Source organism: Sminthopsis crassicaudata, chromosome 1 (assembly GCF_048593235.1).
Source record: "Sminthopsis crassicaudata isolate SCR6 chromosome 1, ASM4859323v1, whole genome shotgun sequence".
Classification (NCBI taxonomy): Eukaryota; Metazoa; Chordata; class Mammalia; order Dasyuromorphia; family Dasyuridae; genus Sminthopsis; species Sminthopsis crassicaudata.
Window position 1 is genome coordinate 399,538,962 of NC_133617.1, and position 20,410 is coordinate 399,559,371.

The 20,410-nt window shown below is 38.5% G+C and overlaps 1 protein-coding gene across 1 annotated transcript; it reads left to right on the forward strand.

The window, feature by feature from the left end:
* The first annotated feature begins 1,978 nt into the window (after positions 1 to 1,978).
* NDUFAB1 (NADH:ubiquinone oxidoreductase subunit AB1) lies at positions 1,979 to 9,678 on the forward strand. The gene is made up of 6 exons (XM_074280015.1): positions 1,979 to 2,446; positions 2,598 to 3,038; positions 6,687 to 6,809; positions 7,428 to 7,515; positions 8,604 to 8,713; positions 9,540 to 9,678. Exons 2-5 carry the CDS (start codon positions 2,766 to 2,768, stop codon positions 8,693 to 8,695), a joined length of 576 nt encoding a protein of 191 aa, XP_074136116.1. The 5' UTR covers positions 1,979 to 2,446; positions 2,598 to 2,765; the 3' UTR covers positions 8,696 to 8,713; positions 9,540 to 9,678.
* Positions 9,679 to 20,410: the final 10,732 nt, after the last annotated feature.

The window sequence follows — 20,410 nt, forward strand, 5'->3', positions numbered from 1 at the left end:
TTAAAATCTACTTAAAATAAATAAGTTTCTTTTTTCTTCAGCTTAAAAAAAAAGGTAAATTATCCTATTTTCATTTGCAGTAGGAAAAGTCTGTAGCCAACTTAAGCATTTGTAATACAAAGTAGTAAGTACAATGGGAAAACAGATTAAGGCAGATTTTATAACTATTTGAATTATTCTAATACAGCAGTTAGTTCATAATCTTCCTTCCTTTCCTCCAACTTATTTTTTAATTAGTTTTTTCCTCTTCCTTTTTCTAAGAAAAGTATTTCTTTACTTTGTCATCTTCATTGTTTCTCTTCTCTTCTAGTCTATTTTGAATTTTATTTTCTGATTTGTGGGCTATACTTTTGTTTTTTTTTTTTTATTCTTTGTCCCTTAAGGAAATGAAAGCTTCTGAAATATCAAATTTAACTTGCTACTTCTAATCAATTTCTTTGTTATTGCCTTTATAAATATTGTTCAATCTTCCATTTTTCTCTGCTGTGCTTCAATTTTAGAAGTCTCAGTTCATGAAGGAAATAGTGTTCAAATAGAAGCAACAGTGTGTGCTAGAAATTTCCACGGGTCCCAAGTTGTACAGTCTGATCCCCATGATTAGTCACAATTGGCAAAAAGAAGAGAAAAAAAAAAATGAAAGGAACAGCATTGATGAAGAGGAGACTAAATTCACTCAATTTGTGGACAATTTGATATTCAGGCCCCATTTAGTCATGGACTCCATGAAAATTACTTCAGGATCAATGAAATATTTGTGCAGCATTAAATAAATCTTAAAGCACTATAAAAATGCTATTATTATTATTATATAGAAAAATTTAAACATGCTTCAATCTAATTTAACAAGTACTTATTATGTGACAAGTACTGGGAATATGAAGATTTAAAAAAAAAATACACTCATCCCTACCCAGGACATTCTATTGGGGGTGAAATAGTTCATATAGAAAAGTAAATATATTTGTGAAAAGTAATTGTTTTCAGGAGATCATTGTACACAGCAACAGCAAAATTATATGAGGATCAATTCTGATGGATGTGAGTCTTCTCAACAATGAGATGCTTCAGACCAGTTCCAATGAACTTGTGATGGAGAGAGCCAACTGTACCCAGAGAGAGGCCTGTGGGGACTGTGTGGATCAAAACATAGCCTTTTCACTCTTTTTGTTGTTGTTTGCTGCATTTTATTTTCTTTCTCATTTTTCTTCCATTTTGATCTGATTTTTCTTGTGCAATAAGATAATTGTATAGATATGTATGCCTATATTCGACTTACATATATTTTTTTTTACCATGTTTAACATAGATTGGATTACTTGCCACCTAGGGGGCAAAAGGGGGGTGTCCCAGCCAAAGTTTTGCAAAGGTTAATGTTGGAAAATCATCCTTGCATATGTTTGAAAATAAAAAGCTTCAATTAAAAAAAAAAAAGTTTCTTTTTTTTGTTTTTGTTTTTTTTATTAGGAATGCCAGGAAAGGAAATTTTAAAATTTCTTGATAATTACAACCATGTATAAGTGGCAGGGGAGGGAGTCAGTTTCCTCCCATTAGAGATCATTACGCTAAAAAAAAAAAAAAAGCTATATAAGCTATATGACCTCTTTCTCCCCTCCTCCCCCTGCCCCATGTATACTATAGCAGAGCTTCTTAAACTTTTTCTGCTTATAGATCCCTGTTAGCTGAGAAATCTTGTGACACTTTCTAGAATCTGAGAATGTGTTTTTGGCAGTGTTTGACCATGCTCGGTGCAAAGTGAGTGTGTTCGGAACCAAAGCTGCGGAGAAGTTGGGTGATCAAGGACCAAGTGTTGCCAGGAACACCTCAGACTCACTGTGTTTGGTTTCAGTTTTTGGTTCCTTACGGTAGCAGCTTTTGGCTTTGCCCATTCTTGGTACTCCTGCATTCAGTTGTGCGGCCCAGCGTGTGTGCTCTATCGGAGGGATTCGGCCTTTTACTTTGAAATGGATCTAGAGGAAGCGTATTAGCGTGATGGTGTCAGAATGAATGGGGCACACATTGGCATCTAACTTTCCTTTAGTCTTTTTGCATTGTTTTTAGAACCAGTAGACCGAAATAAAAGGGGAGTTCTGGCCTAGATCACTTCTAAGAATCCCCTAGGATAACAGTAGTAACAGTTAAGGCAGCAAAGAATTTAGGGAATTTGATATGACTTTTTTCTCACAAAACCCCTGGGAGGTCGGTGCTATTTTTGCCTTTATTTTGCCAATGAGGAAATTGAGGCAAGCCGAATTAAGTGACTCGGCCAGGATCCGCTAAGTGTGGATTTGAATTCCGGTCCCCCTCACTGGCTCCGCGCCGCAGCCTGGATGCCCTGGTCTGGCACACAGCTAACGCCTAATAAACGTTTGTTGATTGATCCATCTCAAGCCCGATCACAAATTCTTTGCCCTTCAGTTTTCATTCATTTTTCTTCCTGCGGTGGACGGTAAGCGCCATGTCCATTTTTCTAGTTTTGCTTCTTTTTTTGTTTGTTTGCATGATGTCATTAGGGCTTTCTTGATTCATTTGTATACCGGCATTGTAGAATTTTATTAAATTGAAGAGATTTTAAAAAATTTCCTTTTTTTTGGTTATAGCGTGTTTTTGGCTCAGGACACTGACATACATACGTAAAGCTAGGAAGAGAAGCTCCAGCGTTCCCTTGCCTCTCCTCGTTCCTGTCATCCAGAGCACAGCTCCCCTTCTCTGGCCACCAGGGGACGCTGATTCTAAAGAGCGGCCTGGAGGCCAGAAGGGCCTCCGGGATGGCAGCTCTAGGATCTTCCTTTCGTTGCTCCTTCCTGAAGAAAGGAGGCGGGGCTTACGGTGAAGGGCGCGTTGCACTCTGGGTCGGCGTAGCCATGGCGGCCCGTGTCCTCTCCGCCTGCGTCCGCCGTCTGCCCGCGGCCTTGGTGCCGCCGTCCCAGCCCCGCGGCCCCGCGCTCGCCATGGTCCGGCCGCTCGGTTCGGTTCCGTGCGCGGCGGCGGGGAGGAGGAGAAGGGCGGCTGCGGCGGTCCCTACCCCTGCACACACGCAGGTGAGGGAGGCGGGCCCGCGGGCGGGCGGGCGGCGGTGACTTTGCCGGGCCCGCAGGGGTCACCGCCTGGCCGGGCTCGGGGACCGGGAGGAGGGCGCTCCGCGGAGGGCTGATGGGGCCCTGGCCCTAGCCTCCCCACGGGGCCTGGCTCCGGCAGGTTTCAGAGGCCTGCAAAGGTCAGAGTCCCCTCCAGGCTTCTTGCACCGGCTGAAACGCCGCCCGGATTCCCCGCCCTGCGGCGCCGGGCCTGCCTCGACCCCTACGAGCTCCGGAGGGCATAACTCTGGGGACTGGGGTCGGAGAGGGGGCCGGCCGAGCTGGGGTGGGAACTTCTCCCGGCCGCACTACTAACCACTCACTTTCAGGACTCTGGCGGCGCGCTCTCTACGGCCCGGTGCGGCTGAGAAGTGCCAAGTGCTTCTATAGTAGTCTTCCGCCTCTTCCTCCGGGGAGGCTAAAGGGAAGGCCTCTGACACTTGGGCAGCGACGCGCCGAAGAGGACCGCCTGGCCGCCATCCGGTTACCGGGAGGAAGCTCCCACTTGGACTCTGGAAAATTTGAAAGATTTCATTGGAGTGGTTTGTCCATGGTGGTCCCCTAAATGGTGGGGTGCTCAGGCAGAGGCAGGATAACTCGTGGCGTAGGGCAGGGCCTCTGAAACTTCCTCCACTCGCCACCCCTTTTCACCCCCGAAATATTTAAATATGCAAAATAGGTGCATAAATCAAACTTGTACTGACAAGCGAAAATTTCTTGAGCCCCATATGGGGTCATGACCGTCAATATAAGAAAATTTGGTCAAGGGCATTCAGAACCTGTCAGTAACTGAAAGGAAATCATTTGGAAACTCCAAAAAGCAGAGGGGAAACTCAAACAAGTACCTAGGGCAGATCACTGAACTCTTAATGGATCATCTTTGACAGTAAATTGTAGTATGATAATCTTTGTTGACTTTGTTGTTATGATCCTGAATAATCGTTAAAAGATTGATAATTGAAGATTACAGGGAAGAATATAATACATTTTATTAAGATTGAAACAGTTACAACTTTAATTTTAAAAGCTGGCAGTTAAAGGGAAGGGAAAAGAATAAACATTTATTTTGTATATGTTGTGTAACTGGCACTTTACAGATATCATTTGATCCTCAAAAGATCCTTGCAAAATAGGTACCATTATCCCCATTTTATAGCTGAGACTGAAGCAAACAGGTGTAATGACTTGCCTCGGTCATACAACTAGTGTCATAACCTGGATTTGAACAAGAGCTTGACACAGGCCCAGCACTCTCCACTGCACCAAAATCCTCTCCCTTGTCTCCTTTTTTTCCCCCTTTCTTTGACTCCTACCTTCTTTCAGATTCTCTTAACATTTTCTCATCTTTTCCCTTTAATTTGTGAGTTTAATATCTCTAATTATGACAGCTAAGTGTTCGAGTTGTGGTGTAGTGTATGCCTTTTTCAGAAAAAGAATTAGTGCATTCAAAACTGAAATTAGATATAATAAAAGCCAATGTTATGACTTGCTAGAGCCCTTGAAATTATCCACAGGTTTCCTTTTAAATTGCCACATAAATCATGAGTTTCTTTTTTTTTTTTTTACTTGAGGCCTAGCAATCAAAGGAGACAATTCGGTTCAAATTTATCGTTTATCAAATGCCTGTAGTGACTTGAAATTTCCAGGGAATCAATCCTTTCCTCTCTATAGGGAGAGAATATTTTGTAAGAATTGACCTTCTCCATGGGATCTAAGCAATTTTCAAGACTCCTAATGTCAAACTCCTGTTCTTTAATATAGTGACGGGGCTTTGACTTCCTGTCATGCTGTTCTTTCTTTTTGCCTTGGCTTTCTGCCATGATGGTCCTTGTTAACAATCCATCTCCCAAGCCTCCTTTTTTTTCATCAAAACTTCATAGTATCTGGGACCAACAAGATACAAGAACCTGCAGGCTTTTCTCTCCCTGCTTAGTTTGTGGTTATTTCTCTGTTTAGTGTTGACTCTTTAGTGTAAGTGGTTCCTTTTTCTCTGTTGTTGAACTACTTGAGAAAAGCATCACCACCTCAGCCCTCATTCCATTTTTTTTGGTGGAAAAGTATGTTGTAAACTGCAAAAAAAAACCCTTTTGCACCACAACTTGTATGTTATGGGGTTCATTTGTATGAATAGTGGAGAATGGTTTGGAAAATTGATGGGAGCATGTACAATTTACTGTCTCACTCAAGTTATAGCATGATGATATGCACATAGCAGGGAATTAAAAGACCTGGGATTAAGTACTGACTCTGTCACTTAACTAATGTGACCAAGGGCAAGGCACTAAACTCATTTTCATCTTTTGTAAAATGAAGATCTTTATCCTTGTTCCATCTGCTTCATAGGTGGTTGTGAGGAATGTCCTTTGTGAAGTGCTGTGTAAATATGAGCTAGTATTTTTATAGGAGATGCTTATAAATATTTATATGAATGTTGTTGTACAGAGTTCCTGAAATCTAGTTAGGTAATAAGATCCATGACAGCAGTGATATGTCATTGTATTAAGGCAAACTAACATGATTGGTTGCAGTAACTTTTTTAAAGTAAAAAGAGGCAGAATTTGATTTTTAATGAACAGCCTAGGCTGTGTTTCCTGAGTCAAAACTATTCTACAGAGCAGTAGTCCCATGAAATTGTTCTGGGCCCAACTTGTCCATTTAGATTCTCTAAAGCAGTTTAAAATATATATACTGATGGATGAGCACTATGCATTGCTATCTTACTGTCTTTTGAATTGAGGATAGTGAATATTCTTCATCTGCTTGGTTTTTTTTTGTGCAGATGATAACAAATTAAGTCAGCTTTTGGAAGATCAGCCTAGTTATGTTCTGAGAGACTTGTCATTAATATCCTGGTCCCATAGTGATTTATTTGGCCCTGCAGCTCTTCTTACTGGTAGAGTATTGGTATTAAGATGAATTCTTTACTGTTCACTGCTCTGCCCTCTTGTATCCCAGTATGAGAGTGATGGAAGAAGTAGCTTCAAAGGAATGGAGAAAGCCAGGAATTGGAGTTTATAAGCAATGGAGGCAAAAAATTTCCTTTAAAAAAGATTTGTGGGACCTTTGGCAGTAAATTGTATTCAACTCTTGTTACCCTATATGAAGTTTTCTTGGAAAAGATACTGGAGTGGTTTACCATTTCCTTCTTCAATGGATTAAGGTAAACTCGTTAATTGATTTGCCTAGGGTCTTATAGCTAAATAAGTCTATGAGGTCAAATTTGAACTTGGGTCCTCCTGACGCCAGGGCTGGGGTTCACTTCGCCTAATAGCTGCCCAATTTTAGCATTGTTTTAAAGATTCAGTTATGCAATGTGATCTTAACTTCTGTGCTGGTTTTCATCTCTATAAATTGGGGCATAACAATACTTGCACTACTCTACTTTATAGGTGATTGTGAGAAATATGCCTTATAAATTTAGTTCCCTAGATATGTGACTTGTCATTAGCATGTCTGCTTGATACTATTTATAAATCTCTTCACAGACGACATGGCGTTCTAAAGTAAAGCCCTAACACATTTGTGAAAGGGAGCAATGTATTTGTGAGTTTCCATTAGTTCGTTTCAGAGGCATTATTAAATGTGTTTGTTGTGCTTTTTACCTTGTTCTAGGTTTCAGGGATATTCCTACAATTGAGCCGTCAATATAGTGACTTGCCTCCTCTGACCCTGGAAAGCATTACAGACCGCGTCCTCTATGTTTTGAAACTATATGATAAGATTGATCCGGAAAAGGTAATTGATATATTTGGGAAATTGTCCCTTGGAATGTTGATTATTTAATAACTTAATCAGAGGTCATTATTATCAGAAGCATTTTGAATTTGAAGGTTCTTTAACCACTATAACAGGAAAATGATTGTCACTTAGGCTATGACTTCTTAGTACAATGAGATTGGTGTCAGAATTTCAGAAACCAAATTTCCCTTTTGCAACTTAAAATAATAGCATATTCAGAATTATCTGAAATGCAAAATCATGACTGCAAAAGTTTGCCAAGAGTAATTAGGAACAAAGGTACAAGCTGACTGGTGGTTAGGGGCTAATGCCATTGGGACACTGCTAGCTCCTGTCACCAAATTCAGCTCTTTGGTAATCGGGTGAACAATTTATCATTGGATTTCATGACATTTTAATTGGGGTTAGCTATAAAGTATCAGTGATGCTGTATTGAAATAACAGTGCTGGTGTTGGAAATATTTTACATAATGATTGACACAGTTACATAATGATTGAAACATACCCCTTGTTTTTGATGCAGGGAAACTACCCGTTGGTTGGTTTACTTAGGAAACAAATTCTCTAACAAGCTGAATTCCATCCTAATTAGATTTTGGTTTTCATTTCTCTCAGCTTTCAGTATCATCCCACTTCATGAAAGACCTGGGCTTGGATAGTTTGGACCAAGTAGAAATTATAATGGCCATGGAAGATGAATTTGGTAATAAATTCATGTACTGTAATGTGTCTATATGTTTCGAGGTATGATTTGTGTTATCAGATAAACCCAGAAAATGATAAAATTGTGAACTGAGGATTTTGATATAAGAAATATACCTTGGGGAAGCTAAGTAGTACAGTGGATAAAGCACTGCTCCTGAAGTCAGGAGGAGCTGAGTTCAAATCTAGCTCAAATACTCGACATTAGCTATGTGACCTTAAGCAAGTCACTTAATCCCAACTGCCTCCCCCCCCCCAAAAAAAAAAAAGAATATACCATTCTGCACTTCTCTTTTAATGAATCACTTAAGCATTAATTAAATCTCAACAGTACACATAGTTTATATACCAAACAAAGGACTTTAATGATCAGGTGAATATGGCCCCTTTTAGTGTGAAATTTGTGCCTTTCAGAATTGAAGATGACACACAGAAGGAGAGGGGAGATTGAATAATTGTAAAGAGGCAGATAAATTCATAATTCTCAGAACCTGAAAATTTTGAGTTGTAAATTCTGTCCTATCCCTCTGCCTGCCATCCATTGAGAAGATAACAGTATATCATTTATACATATGAAATCATACAAAACATTTCCATATTCCATGGTGCAAAAAATAATAAAAAGCAAGAAATAAAGTGAAAAAAGTATGGTTCAGTTTGCACTTAGAGTGCATTTCAAAATAAGTTTTTATTGATATTTTTGGTTTATATCATTATAGTTATTCTCAGTATTCTTCCTCCTACCCCTTCCAGAGAACTATTATATATAATGAATATTATTTTTTAAAGAGGAAAAAAAAATCAACACAACTATTAGAGAAGATTAAAAACATGTGCAATATGTAACAGCTATGGGCATTGTTTTATCTCTTCATTCAAGTCACTCAGTATCACTTTGTTACATTTACTTTTGATTTTTTGCTTTGTAATAGTTCTTTCCATTTACATGTTGTAGTTCCTGTGCATATTGTCTTCTTGACTGTGTACTCCATTTCACATCAATTCATGTAGATCTTCTATGCTACTTTGTATTCATTTCATACATCATTTATTATAGTGCAGTCATGTTCCATTTCCTTTCACTTTCAGGTTTTGAAATTCCTGACATAGATGCCGAAAAGTTAATGTGTCCACAAGAGATTGTAGATTACATTGCAGATAAGAAAGATGTATACCAATAAAGTTTTTTTTTTAATCAAGTAAGTAATTTATCTTTTATAAAAGATGATTTTCCATATAATCAGTCTGTATGCACCTTTTCACACAAAACCAGAGTCTGACTAGAACAAATGTAAATGTTTGCTGGGCATTTTTGCCAGCTTAATAACTAATAAATGATTCCTTTGGCTGGGAATTAGGAGTCCTAAGATTTAGTTTTTGACTTTGTCCTTACCTAGATATATGATCTTGGAGAAGTCATTATCCTTTCTAGGATCTCAGGTACCATCTTCGTAAAATTAGGGAGTTGGACTAGATGATCCTCGAGACCCCTTCCAATGTCAGTATTCTGTTAATGTCATTGAAGTGTAAAATTCTAGCTTTGGTGGGAATAGTAGTTAAATTAAATCAAATAAACTTGGTTGAACATTTGCTTTGTATAAGGGAATATATTAGATGTAGGAAATACAAAACCAAAAAAATCCCTGTTCTCTTTGTTAACCTAGTTTAGGAAGATGTAAGGGTTTTGAGTTGAAGTCAGGAGAGGTATGGATGGGTTCAAATATCACCTCTGATATTAGCATCATTGCTATAGGCAAATCATTTTTAATCTTCAGAGCCTTTCCTAAGGTATAAATCAGGGATAATATAGGAAATACCTACTTCACAATGTTGGGAGGATCATATAAGGCTGTAGTAAAACACTTTGTAAACATCAGAGGATTATATAACATCAGCTTTTATTACCAACCAAAATATAAGCTTATAACTTATTATAAATGCTTAATTCAGGCTCTGACAGATCTAATGTTGTTCCATATTTGCTGAAAAATTTTCATTTTTAACTGATAGTCCTTTTTTACGCAGAACTCGGATGATCCCAGCGAGTGTCTGAATGTGAGAACACATGAGACCATTGCTGCTTTTGTCGGAGTATTTCTGTTGGAACTATATTTAAGTTGTCTAAATATGTGTTGGACTTTAAAAAATAAATATATAAAATCAATATTCTCAGGTCTTGATTCTTTGATGTTTTTGCTTATAGGGCACTGCTTTATATTGATTCTTTTTAATGTTTTAAAAAAGATTTCATTGTTAAAAGAACAGTTACTTCAGATAAAGTGGATTTTTTATTTGCATCATTGGTTCCCAAACTCATGTTTTCTCTTTTATATGACCATCCCTCTCTGAATAAACATACAGCCTTTGCTTCCAAATAATTTTATTAGTGGGACAGCTTTTCTTCTGGAGTTATCTTCTGGATAATTTTTACCATGCTATTTTGCATCTAACATTTTTGAACTTTGGGAGTTTATAACTGGTTATTGTAAGAATGTTTCCCCCAGAAATGACCTGATACAATGGAATGTCCTGGGTCCTGGTCAGCTTTTTAATAAGGAGTCCTTTAAGCAAGAGCTGTCCTTAATTCTAGCTTCTTGGTTTTGGATAAATGGCTTTTGTGGTGTTTGTAAAGTTGACCTGAAAGATATGAGTCTAGAAATAAAGAATATTTAAAGGAGGATGCCTCAAATGTACCATAAATATTGTTACATTTGAGTATTTTGCTCTTTCCTGTAAGAGACACTGGATAGACTTCTTTCATTTGCACAATTGAATGTATGGTGCAGAGGAAAGGATCTAGATTTTAATCCAAGTTTTGTCCCCTTCTTCCCCTTCCTTCATCTATGAGTCTGTGTCTATTTTGTAAAAAACAGACAGTAATTTTTTGCCCTTGGAGATTTGCATGGAGCAACTGCAGAACTGTATTGCTAGGGGTAGTTTCATCATCGAGTAAAGAGGAAAAAACATCATTAGACCCAAAAGTCAATACCATTTGCATGATTCTTATGACAACTCTGTGACATTCCCTGGGCAATTTTTTTTTTTTTTTTTTTTTTTTGGTAAATAGGGAGATGGATCGGAAGATTGTCTGGTAAATTAGGGAATTCTTCAAACAGCCTGAGGGCTAAGTTTATAGGCCATTATTTGCAACAACTTCTTAGGGGATCCATGAACTTATTTTGTGTATGTGAAAGTTGAACTTAAAAAAAAAAGTTTTTTTTTTTAAATAATATTTTATTTTTCCAAATGCATACAAAGTAGTCTTTAACATACATATTTGCAAAATGTCTCCAAGACAGCAAGCAATCCACTATAGGTTAAAAATATGCAATTCTAAACATATTTCTGTATCTGTCATGCTGATCAAGAAAAATCAGATCAAAAGGGAGGAAAAAATAACATAAGAAAAACAAGCAAATAAAAAAACAACCTTAAAAAAAGATGAATATACTATGCTTTGATCTATATTCATTCTCCATAGCATGATATTATTTAAAAAAAGTTTTTTATAACAGCTTTATACTTGAAAATACATGTAAAGATAGTTTTCAGCCTTCTCCCATATAAAAACTTGTGTTCCAATTTTTTTCCCTGCCTCCTTTAATCTCCTTCCTCCCAGAAAGCAAGTAATTCAATAGAGGTTAAACATGCAATTCTAACATATTTCACATTTGTCATGCTGTGCAAAAAGGATCAGATCAAAAAGAAAAATAAATGATAAAAAAAAAAAAAAAAAAAAACAACCAAGCAAAGAACAACAAAAAAGGTGAAAATGCTATGTTGTGATCCACATTCAGTCTCCATAGTTCTCTCTCTGAATGCAGATGGTTCTCTCCATCACAAGTCTATTGGAATTGCCTTGAATCACCTCACTGTTGGAAAGAGCCAAGTTCATCACACAATCTGTGTGATTGTATAGCTGTGTATAATGTTTTCTTGGTTCTATTTATTTCACTTAGCATCAGGTCATATAAGTGTAATGTCCTGTTGTCTCAGAAACTGCCGATTGCTCTCTGGGAGATCTGCCATCTCAATTCAATCTCCTGGCCAAACTCTTCTTCCTCCAGAGTGCCGTCCCAACTCTGTTCCAGAGTAAACTCTCTCCTTGCCCTCCTGCCCTCCTCTTTTATCCTAGCAGAGATTGTAGTGAGAACTCAACGGGGCTTGTGAGAAAATACTTCAACCAATGAACTTGCTCCTTTTAAAGGTTGTGTAAACTCCTTTTCAGAAGTTCAAAGGTGTGAACTCCCCTTAAAGGCCAGAACTAAAGGTATGAATTCTGAGCCAGAGAACTGTCCAGACAACCTGAGTTCTCACTTTGTAATCCTAATAACATCCCCCCTTTCTTTTGATTTAGAACATAGGGTGGTCATGACCTTGAAACATAAATATTACACATAATTACATAAATTACATAAACACAGTAACATAACACATGCTAGAAGGGATGTAACAAATAACATAATTAAATAATCATAAATTGAGAATTTATACATGTCCATAAGTCCATTGTCCATTAGTCTCATCTTGTGTTGGAAAATCCAATGATGCCTGCTGGTTTTAAAGTTCTTTAACAGTCTTCTTATTAGCCATGCTCTTTCAGTGTCAGATGTTTCTTAGATTTTCTCCTTTATTTTGAGGTCTTTCTCTTTTTCTGTCTCTCTCTGATGGACAAGGCGAATACTACTCGTTGGCACCCATCTGATTCCTTCTCCTGCTGAAGAAATACAAGCAAACCCTCTCGCCCAGGCAGTTAACCTATCTGGTCTCTTCCATTCACCACTTTATGGGTCCCTCCACATCACCTGGTGATTATCTAAGGACAGTGGAGCTGCTCGAACTGGATACTGCCCTTCTGGTGGGTTATAAAACCTGTCTGCCAAAGCCGGTGCATCTTTGTCAAAAATTAGAAAATTAATGGTATAGAGAACTAAATTTAGAAGTTTTCTAGGGTTACCCGTGGCTTTCCCTTTCTTTTGTTTTTGGAATTGTTGCCTACAACAATGACTATGTCTTCCTCCAGAAACAAGAAATGGACACTGGTGACATCAATCTTCACAACCTGCAGAGTAAGTTAGAAGACAACTACACAAAGGTGATTGAAGGAAGTGGAAAACCTGTAGATGAAAAGAGAAGCAGGAAGAAGAGCACAAAGAGTACAAAGCAAGAAGTTAATGGAAAGATCAGGAAGACCATCTTTCAGGCTTCACTTTGTTTGATAGTGTTATCAAAGAAATTAAAGCCATTTCTAATCATATGAAAAAATGTTCTAAATCATTATTGATCAGAGAAATGCAAATTAAGACAACTCTTGAGATACCACTACACACCTCTCAGATTGACAGGAAAAGATAATGACAAATGTTGGAGGGGATGTGGGAAAACTGGGACACTGATACATTGTTGGTGGAATTGTGAACGAATCCAACTATTCTGGAGAGCAATTTGGAACTAAGCCCAAAGGGCAACATTTGACCCAGCAGCGTTTCTATTGGGCTTATATCCCAGAGATCATAAAGGAGAGAAAGGGACCCGCATGTGCAAAAATGTTTGTGGCAGCCCTCTTTGTAGTGGCAAGAAACTGGAAACTGAGTAGATGTCCATCAATTAGAGAATGGATGAATAAATTATGGTATATGAATGTTATGGAATATTATTGTTCTGTAAGAAAAGATCAGCAAGATGATTTCAGAAAACTTTAGAAATACGTATGTTTGAGGAAAACCCCAGATCATTGGAACAGGCCTGAATCATCTCAGTATTGAAGAGAACCATGCCCATCAGAGTTTATTATCTTATAATCTTACTGTTGCCATATACAATGATCTCCTGGTTTTGCTCATTTCACTTAGCATCAGTCATGAACTTATTTAAAAAAATTTTGGTGGGGATATCTATTTCAATTTAATTGGTTTCTTCCACTGTTTCTTGGTTCTCTTCCTACCTATCTGACCTTCCCTCAGTCTCCTCAGTGGGTTCTTCACCCAGGTCACACTCACTAATCATGGGTAACCCACAGGGCTCTGTCCTGGGTCCTTTTCTGCCTCTCTGCTATCTGGTGACCTCATCAGATCCCATGTATTTAGTTAACATCTTTACGCAGATGATTCTCAAATCAACCAAGGCAGATCAGACCTCTCAGCTGACACCCCTTGGTTCCCCCCATCCTTTAGTGCAGTGATCTCTTGCTGTTCACAAGACTCTCCATCTCTTGACTCACATTTTCTTGAGCTTTATTCATCTCTCCTTGTGCCTTCCTCGTTAAGTCCCAACTAAAATGTCACCTTATCTCGGAAGCCTTTCCTAACACTCCTTATTCTAGTGCCTTCCCTCTTATTTCCTGTTCATCCCTGTTTGTGCAGTTGTTTGCCTGTTGTCATCCTTCCCCTCCACTAAGGCTTTGTGAACTCCTTGAAGGCAGGGATTGCCTTTGTCTTTGTACCCCCAGGGTTTAATATACAGTGCCCGGAACATAGCAGGTACTTAACAGGAATGATTTTTTGTAACGCTTTGTGCTTTGTACTTTGTGAATTTATAAACATTTTTCTGAAGTCCATAGGTTTCACCAGACTGCCAAAAGGATCCATGGCACACAAAAGATTAAGAAATCCAGATTTAGAAGTAACTAAAGGACATTTCCCCCCAGGGGAATCTGGGTCTGCCCACAGACATTTTACAAATAGGACCTGAGGGAAGCCTAATGACAGGCTGGCTGATTGGTGCTCCTATATAATAATTAGCTTGGTCACAATTCTCGAGGGTTCCCGCGTTAGCTTTTGCTTTTTCTTTGTTCTCCATTCTTCTGCGATGAAACAAGAAGTTCCTCCTCCACCCCTATTCTTCTCCCCACAACAATGGTACACTGGAAGCACTGGGCAGTTGTAGATAAGTGTTTTCCCTGGCTATTTCAGGACCCTAATCTCCAATGCGGAAATGGAGAGATTTTTTAATTCCTAGCAATATAATCCCTAAATCAGTTTTCAAAGTTGCTTTGTGAGTGACTCCAGGTTTAAATGTTTCTTAATTTGAGTTTGGGCCCTGGATCCAAAGAAAGATTTCCTGTTGTAGCATGCTCCTTGGAAAAAGTCAGGAATAATAAATGTTCCCACACAGTGTCCTGTTTAGAGAGCAAACTCAGGGACATGCTGAAGTAGAGATCTGATGGAAAGGTTATTGCTTATTCAGCCCTCTTCTAGGGCCTAGCACAACACTGCACACAATACACAAATTGAGTCAATACACTTAATTTCTTCTTTTTTTTTTTTTTTTTGATTACTACTAGAGAGGTGGAGAGAATGGCATATATTCAACATATTTGAATTTTGATAAGGCAAATATGGCTTTCATTGTAGACAAGATGGAGATGTCAAGAGAGTAAGAATGTAGTTGGAACTGGTGGAATAACTAGACGCATACACATATGGAAGAAGGAATTAGACAAGGCAGAACCGGTAGAGGAAAAATTATAGGCAACAGACTGACTTGATGACAATTAAAACTTTTCAGATTGGAATGGGCTGCTAGTCTCTCTTTTGCTTCTGCAGAATTGATGTTGATTTGGACCCTATTAACTCAGCTTCTCATTGGGTCACACCTGTGATTAGCTAAACCATTATTAAGAAGCTTTGGTCTATGTTTCCTCATCTATAAAATTTAGGGGCTAGATATGACACCTTTAAAGTTTCTTTCAATTCTAAATTTTAGCTTTGTTTGGTTGAGTAGTTTTAGCAGGAGAAAAATTCCTGGTTTTGTTCATGAGTTAAATTGGGTTTTGAAGAAGCTGACAAATCTTATTTCTTCTGTGCCACCGGAGGCCTAAGAATGTGTGTGTGTGTGTGTGTGTGTGTGTGTGTGTGTGTGTGTGTGTGAGAGAGAGAGAGAGAGAGAGAAAGAGAGAGAGAGAGAGAGAGAGAGAGAGAGTGAGAGAGAGAGAGAGAGAGAGAGAGAGAGAGAAGAGAGAGAGAGAGAGAGAGAGAGAGAGAGAGAGAGAGAGAGAGAGAGAGAGAAGAGAGAGAGAAAGAGAGAGAGAGAGAGAGAGAGAGAGAGAGAAGAGAGAGAGAAGAAGAGAGAGAAGAGAGAGAGAGAGAGAGAGAGAGAGAAAGAGAGAGAGAAGAGAGAGAGAGAGAGAGAGAGAGAGAGAAAGAGAGAGAGAGAAAGAGAGAGAGAGAGAGAGAGAGAGAAAGAGAGAGAGAGAGAGAGAGAGAGAGAGAGAGAGAGAGAGAGAGAGAGAGAGACAGACAAACAGAGACAGAGAGGGAGAGAGAGACAGAGAGAGACAGAGACAGAGACTACAAACAGAAGGGGAGAAAGAAATGGAAGGAAAGAGGAAGAGAGTGTGTAGTTTGCTGTAAAAGATGGGATGGGTGGGAGCTAAGAGTATATACGAAGGGATTGAGTTAAGTTGCAATAAAGTTTATAAATAATTTGTACTTAGAAAGAATGCCCCTGACCTTGACAAGAAGTGGTTTGGTATTGTCTTGTGGGAAAGGGAATCCTTACATTTTAGGTCAGTATTCTACAGATAGAAGCAAAAAGGGTTCAGATGTTCCAAGACTAAAAGCGTGGAGGTTTGATATTTTAACTAAAAATCAAACCCAAGGGACTCTGGATGAGTAGGAACATTCAACATTATTCAGTGTCTATTGATCAGAGAAATGCAAATTAAGACAACTCTGAGATACCACTATGCACCTCTCAGATTGGCTAGGATGGCAGGAAGTGATAATGATGAATGTTGGAGGGGATGTGGAAAAACTGGGACACTGATACATTGTTGGTGGAGTTGTGAAAGAATCCAGCCATTCTGGAGAGCAATCTGGAACTGTTCCAAAAAGTTATCAAACTGTGCATCCAGCCATACTACTACTGGGCTTATATCCCAAGGAAATACTGAGGAGGGAAGGGACCTGAATGTGCCAAAATGTTTGTGGCGGCTCTTTCGTAGTGGCTAGAAACTGGAAGATGAATGGATGTCCATCAGTTGGAGAATGGTTGGGTAAATTATGGTATATGAAGGTTATGGAATAGTATTGTTCTGTAAGAAATGACCAACAGGAGGAATACAGAGAGGCCTGGAGAGACTTACATGAACTGATGCTGAGTGAATTAAACAGAACTAGGAATATGTTGTACACATAACATTAAGAATGTACAATGATCAATAATGAAAGATTTTTATCTTCTCAGCAGTTCAGTGATCAAAGGCAATCTCAATGAACTTTAGATAGAAAATGTCATCTTCATCCAGAGAAAGAACTATGGAAATTAAATGTAGATCAATACATGTGCTATTCACTTCTTTTTTCTCTCTATTTTTTTCCCATGGTTTTTTCCTTTTGTTCTGATTCTTCTCTCTTAACATGTTTCATAAAGAAATGTATATTAAAAATTAATATACATATATAAACAAAAAAAAGGCAACTATAAAAAAAATTAAAGTGTTATAGCTGGAAGTAACTTTTGAGCACAGAACTTAGAACACAGAATGTTTCTTTTTAAAAAATATTTTTAACATGCATTAAAAAAATTAATTTTGAATTCTCTTTTTCCCTCTTGACCTTCCTCTACCCACTGAGAAGAAATGTAGTATCAATTATACATGTGAAATGAATGTGGAGTATTATGAGTTTGGTGCCTGTCTCAAACCAGATTTTCTCCTTAAAATCAGCACTCTGTGCCCACTTCCAGTTCCTAGCAGATCTGACTTCCTACTTTTCTGAGGCTTACCTACCCTGAACTTCCCTGTCCACCTCCTGACACACTTAGCAGCTTTTCAGAATTGTTGCCCACTTTCTTTCTCCATTCTCAGAGGGCAGTGGTACTGTTGCCTATTTTTCCACTTGTGCCCTTTTGGATCCTGTGCCCTTCATCCCTCCTTGTTCATGCTCTTTCCCCAAACTCCTCCATAGACATGCTCAGTTTCAATCCTAAAATAACACTTTTCTTGACTATGGCACTGCCTGGGCTACTAAGGTTCTCTCTTTCACTGCTAGACTTCAAGAAAAAATAATCTACAAGTTCATCTCTCCTTCCCCTTTCTCCCCTCCCCCCCCCTGCCCCACTCCTCAGTCTCGTGATCTACCTTCTGACCTTTGGTTTCGGAGGTCAGGCCCCCCCAGCCCTGTCTTTCCTCTCCTTGGCCTTTCTGTGGGACCTGACAGTGCTAAATGCCATTTCCTGGTTTTCCTCCTTTCTTAACCATTTCTTCTCCCAAACATGGGTGTTCCCTGAGGTTTTTTGCCTCTGCTATCTCCCTGTTCTATAATTTACTCTTCATTGGTGATCTGCAAACCCAGGACTTTTATCATCACTGCTACGCCTGATACACCTTCTTCCTCTTTGAGATTTTCCCAACTTCTACTTGGGCATCATAGAAACCTAAACTTAGATCTGAGAAGGTTCCAGAGTTCTGTAGCCCTGCACTCACTCATATTGTGTAATTGGGGAATCTGAGGCTCATGGAGGGAGGTGGACTTGCTCAGGGTCAAGGAAAGATTAGAGAAAGAAGTGGGTCAAGTCAAATCTTTGCGAGTGTCAGAGGTGGGATTTGGATCCAGAAGCAATATTCTTTTTGTGTTACATGTAAATCTCCTTAGTAGTTCTTAGTGTTCCTGAGAACATTTTTGCTTTTCTATCCCCAGAGCCTAAAATAGTGCTTTGCTCAAGTGCTTTTGCACTTTAATGCTGAATTGAGAGGACTCCCTGTCTAGTCCTGATTTCACCCCTTCTGGTACCTTGAATTCGACATGTTCAAAGCTATTCATCATTGTATTCAAACTTACCTTTCCTTCCCTATCAATACCTCCAACTTCCTAGTTCCTTAAAACTTGTCAATTTTTGTTTTTGTTTTTCCCTCCTATTAATATGTTAAGTTCTGTAAATTAGGTAGGCTTTGCAGTCTCCTATTTGTGCTTCCCACTACCACAGCCACCTCGGTTCTTGTCCTCCTTTTTTCTCATCTTGGAGTACTTGTAACAAATAAACAGTCTAACTAGATATTTTGGCCTGACCTCTCTTCTTTTCATAGTTGCCAAATTAATCTTTTAATCTGAAGGAATAATCACTACCTTTCTGAAATTCAAAAACTAACAGATGCATCCTACTAGATAAGAAAACAAACTTATCCTTATTTTTATGGCTTTCCCTATTTCGCCTCCAACCCATCTAGTCCTTTGTTCTTGCCCTGCCCTTTGCTCAAGTTCTCCCAAATCATTTTGTAACCTCTGGGGTTTCCCTATAATTAAAAATACTTCATACTCATCTCTGTTGAAAGCTTCTGTTTCATAAACAAGAACAATATTCTTCCAGCTAAAAAGTAACTAACTTTTCCTTTAATTTTTTTTTTTTTTAAAGCAGTCTAACTTTTATTTTATTGGGCAGAAGCTAAGGCTCAGAGAGGTCAGGTTATTTGTCTATGGGGTAAAACAAGGAGTAAATAGCACCTAGGTTCTCTGACTCCAACTCCAGAATTTGTATAAATGTAGGTAAGCTCATCAGTAAGCTTCCTAAAGGCAGAAAGTGTCCTTTTTCATCTTAGTTTCTTCAGTGCCATGCACAAATGAAATGCTTAATAAATGCTGAACTAACAAATTGGAAAAGACTATGTAACAGAGTATGCCAGAAGAGTGAAGAAGCAGGAGATCTGTGAAAAAATACTAAAAGAAGTCATTGGAACTCAAAATGACAGACAAATCTTGACTAACTTTGGAGCATTGATGAGGTTCTCTCCCCTTTCTCAATAGAAAGTAATTGAGAATGTACAAAGAGACAATGAACCCAAGATCACTAAATTTCTGGGTAAAGATGTATGTGACAAGTGTCTGTCTGGTAAATATTAGGTTGAAACCAACAATTCACATAGGATTCTATATTATTAAGTACAAGATGGATCTAGATGAAAACCTTCATAATACCTTCTTAATTCTGACATTTAACAATGAGCAATGTGACCCCTAGCACCATATACTTAACCTAGGTGAGCCTTAAGTCACCTTTTTAATGAAATGTAAATTATCCCCTATCTCCAAGTGTTATTGGGAGGGAAAGAAGTACAAATCATATATAAATTTGTTATTGATAAAGCAAAGGAAGTTGCAGTGGTCAGGGATATCCTTTTCCCAGATGCTCCCTAAGACCAGACTTTCTGAACTTTCCTTAAGGAAGAAGCAGAAGGGTGGAGTCTTGTCTTTTCCAATTCCAGTACTTCTTATTACCCACTCAAATCACCTATTTAATTCTTCCCTTCAGCCCCTGCTCCAAGAATACTGCATTTACTATCTCTTAACACTTTCCCCCAAACCGTAGTAGTCGAAGCTAAGTTAAGAGTTGCCTAGTCAAGCGCTTCCCCTGCACAGCAATGTCAGATTCTACTTCATTCTATCTTCAAAATGCCGCTTGAATTCTTTATTGAATTCCATAATCCATAATCAGGAATCCTGAGTGTACATGTGTACACACACACACACATGCACACACACACAGCAGTCAGGACAGGTTCAAATTATTTATGTGTAAGGTATCCCAAGAGTCTGAGGGAAGTTTTAAAGTGTTAAATCCATTAAGCTACTAATGCTTAAAACCGCACTCTTGGGACACCCCATGTACATCAATCAATCAGAACTTTTCATTGTGTCCCTCCCTCCCCGCCAGTGTTTTTCTTTGTCACAAAAGTCAGTGGAGAAATCTCTAATTCATCATAGAGGTCACTGAATACTAAAAGTAAACACCACCTTTGCCATTCTTAAAATCAACTACATTTTATTTTCACATAACAGGTTCAAACTTCCTAAACACTTAGAACAATACAATTAACGCAATAATTAATTCACAATTAGAGTCAATTCAAAATCCCAAATATCAACTGATATAAACCGCCCTCCCCCCAAATATTTCTGAAC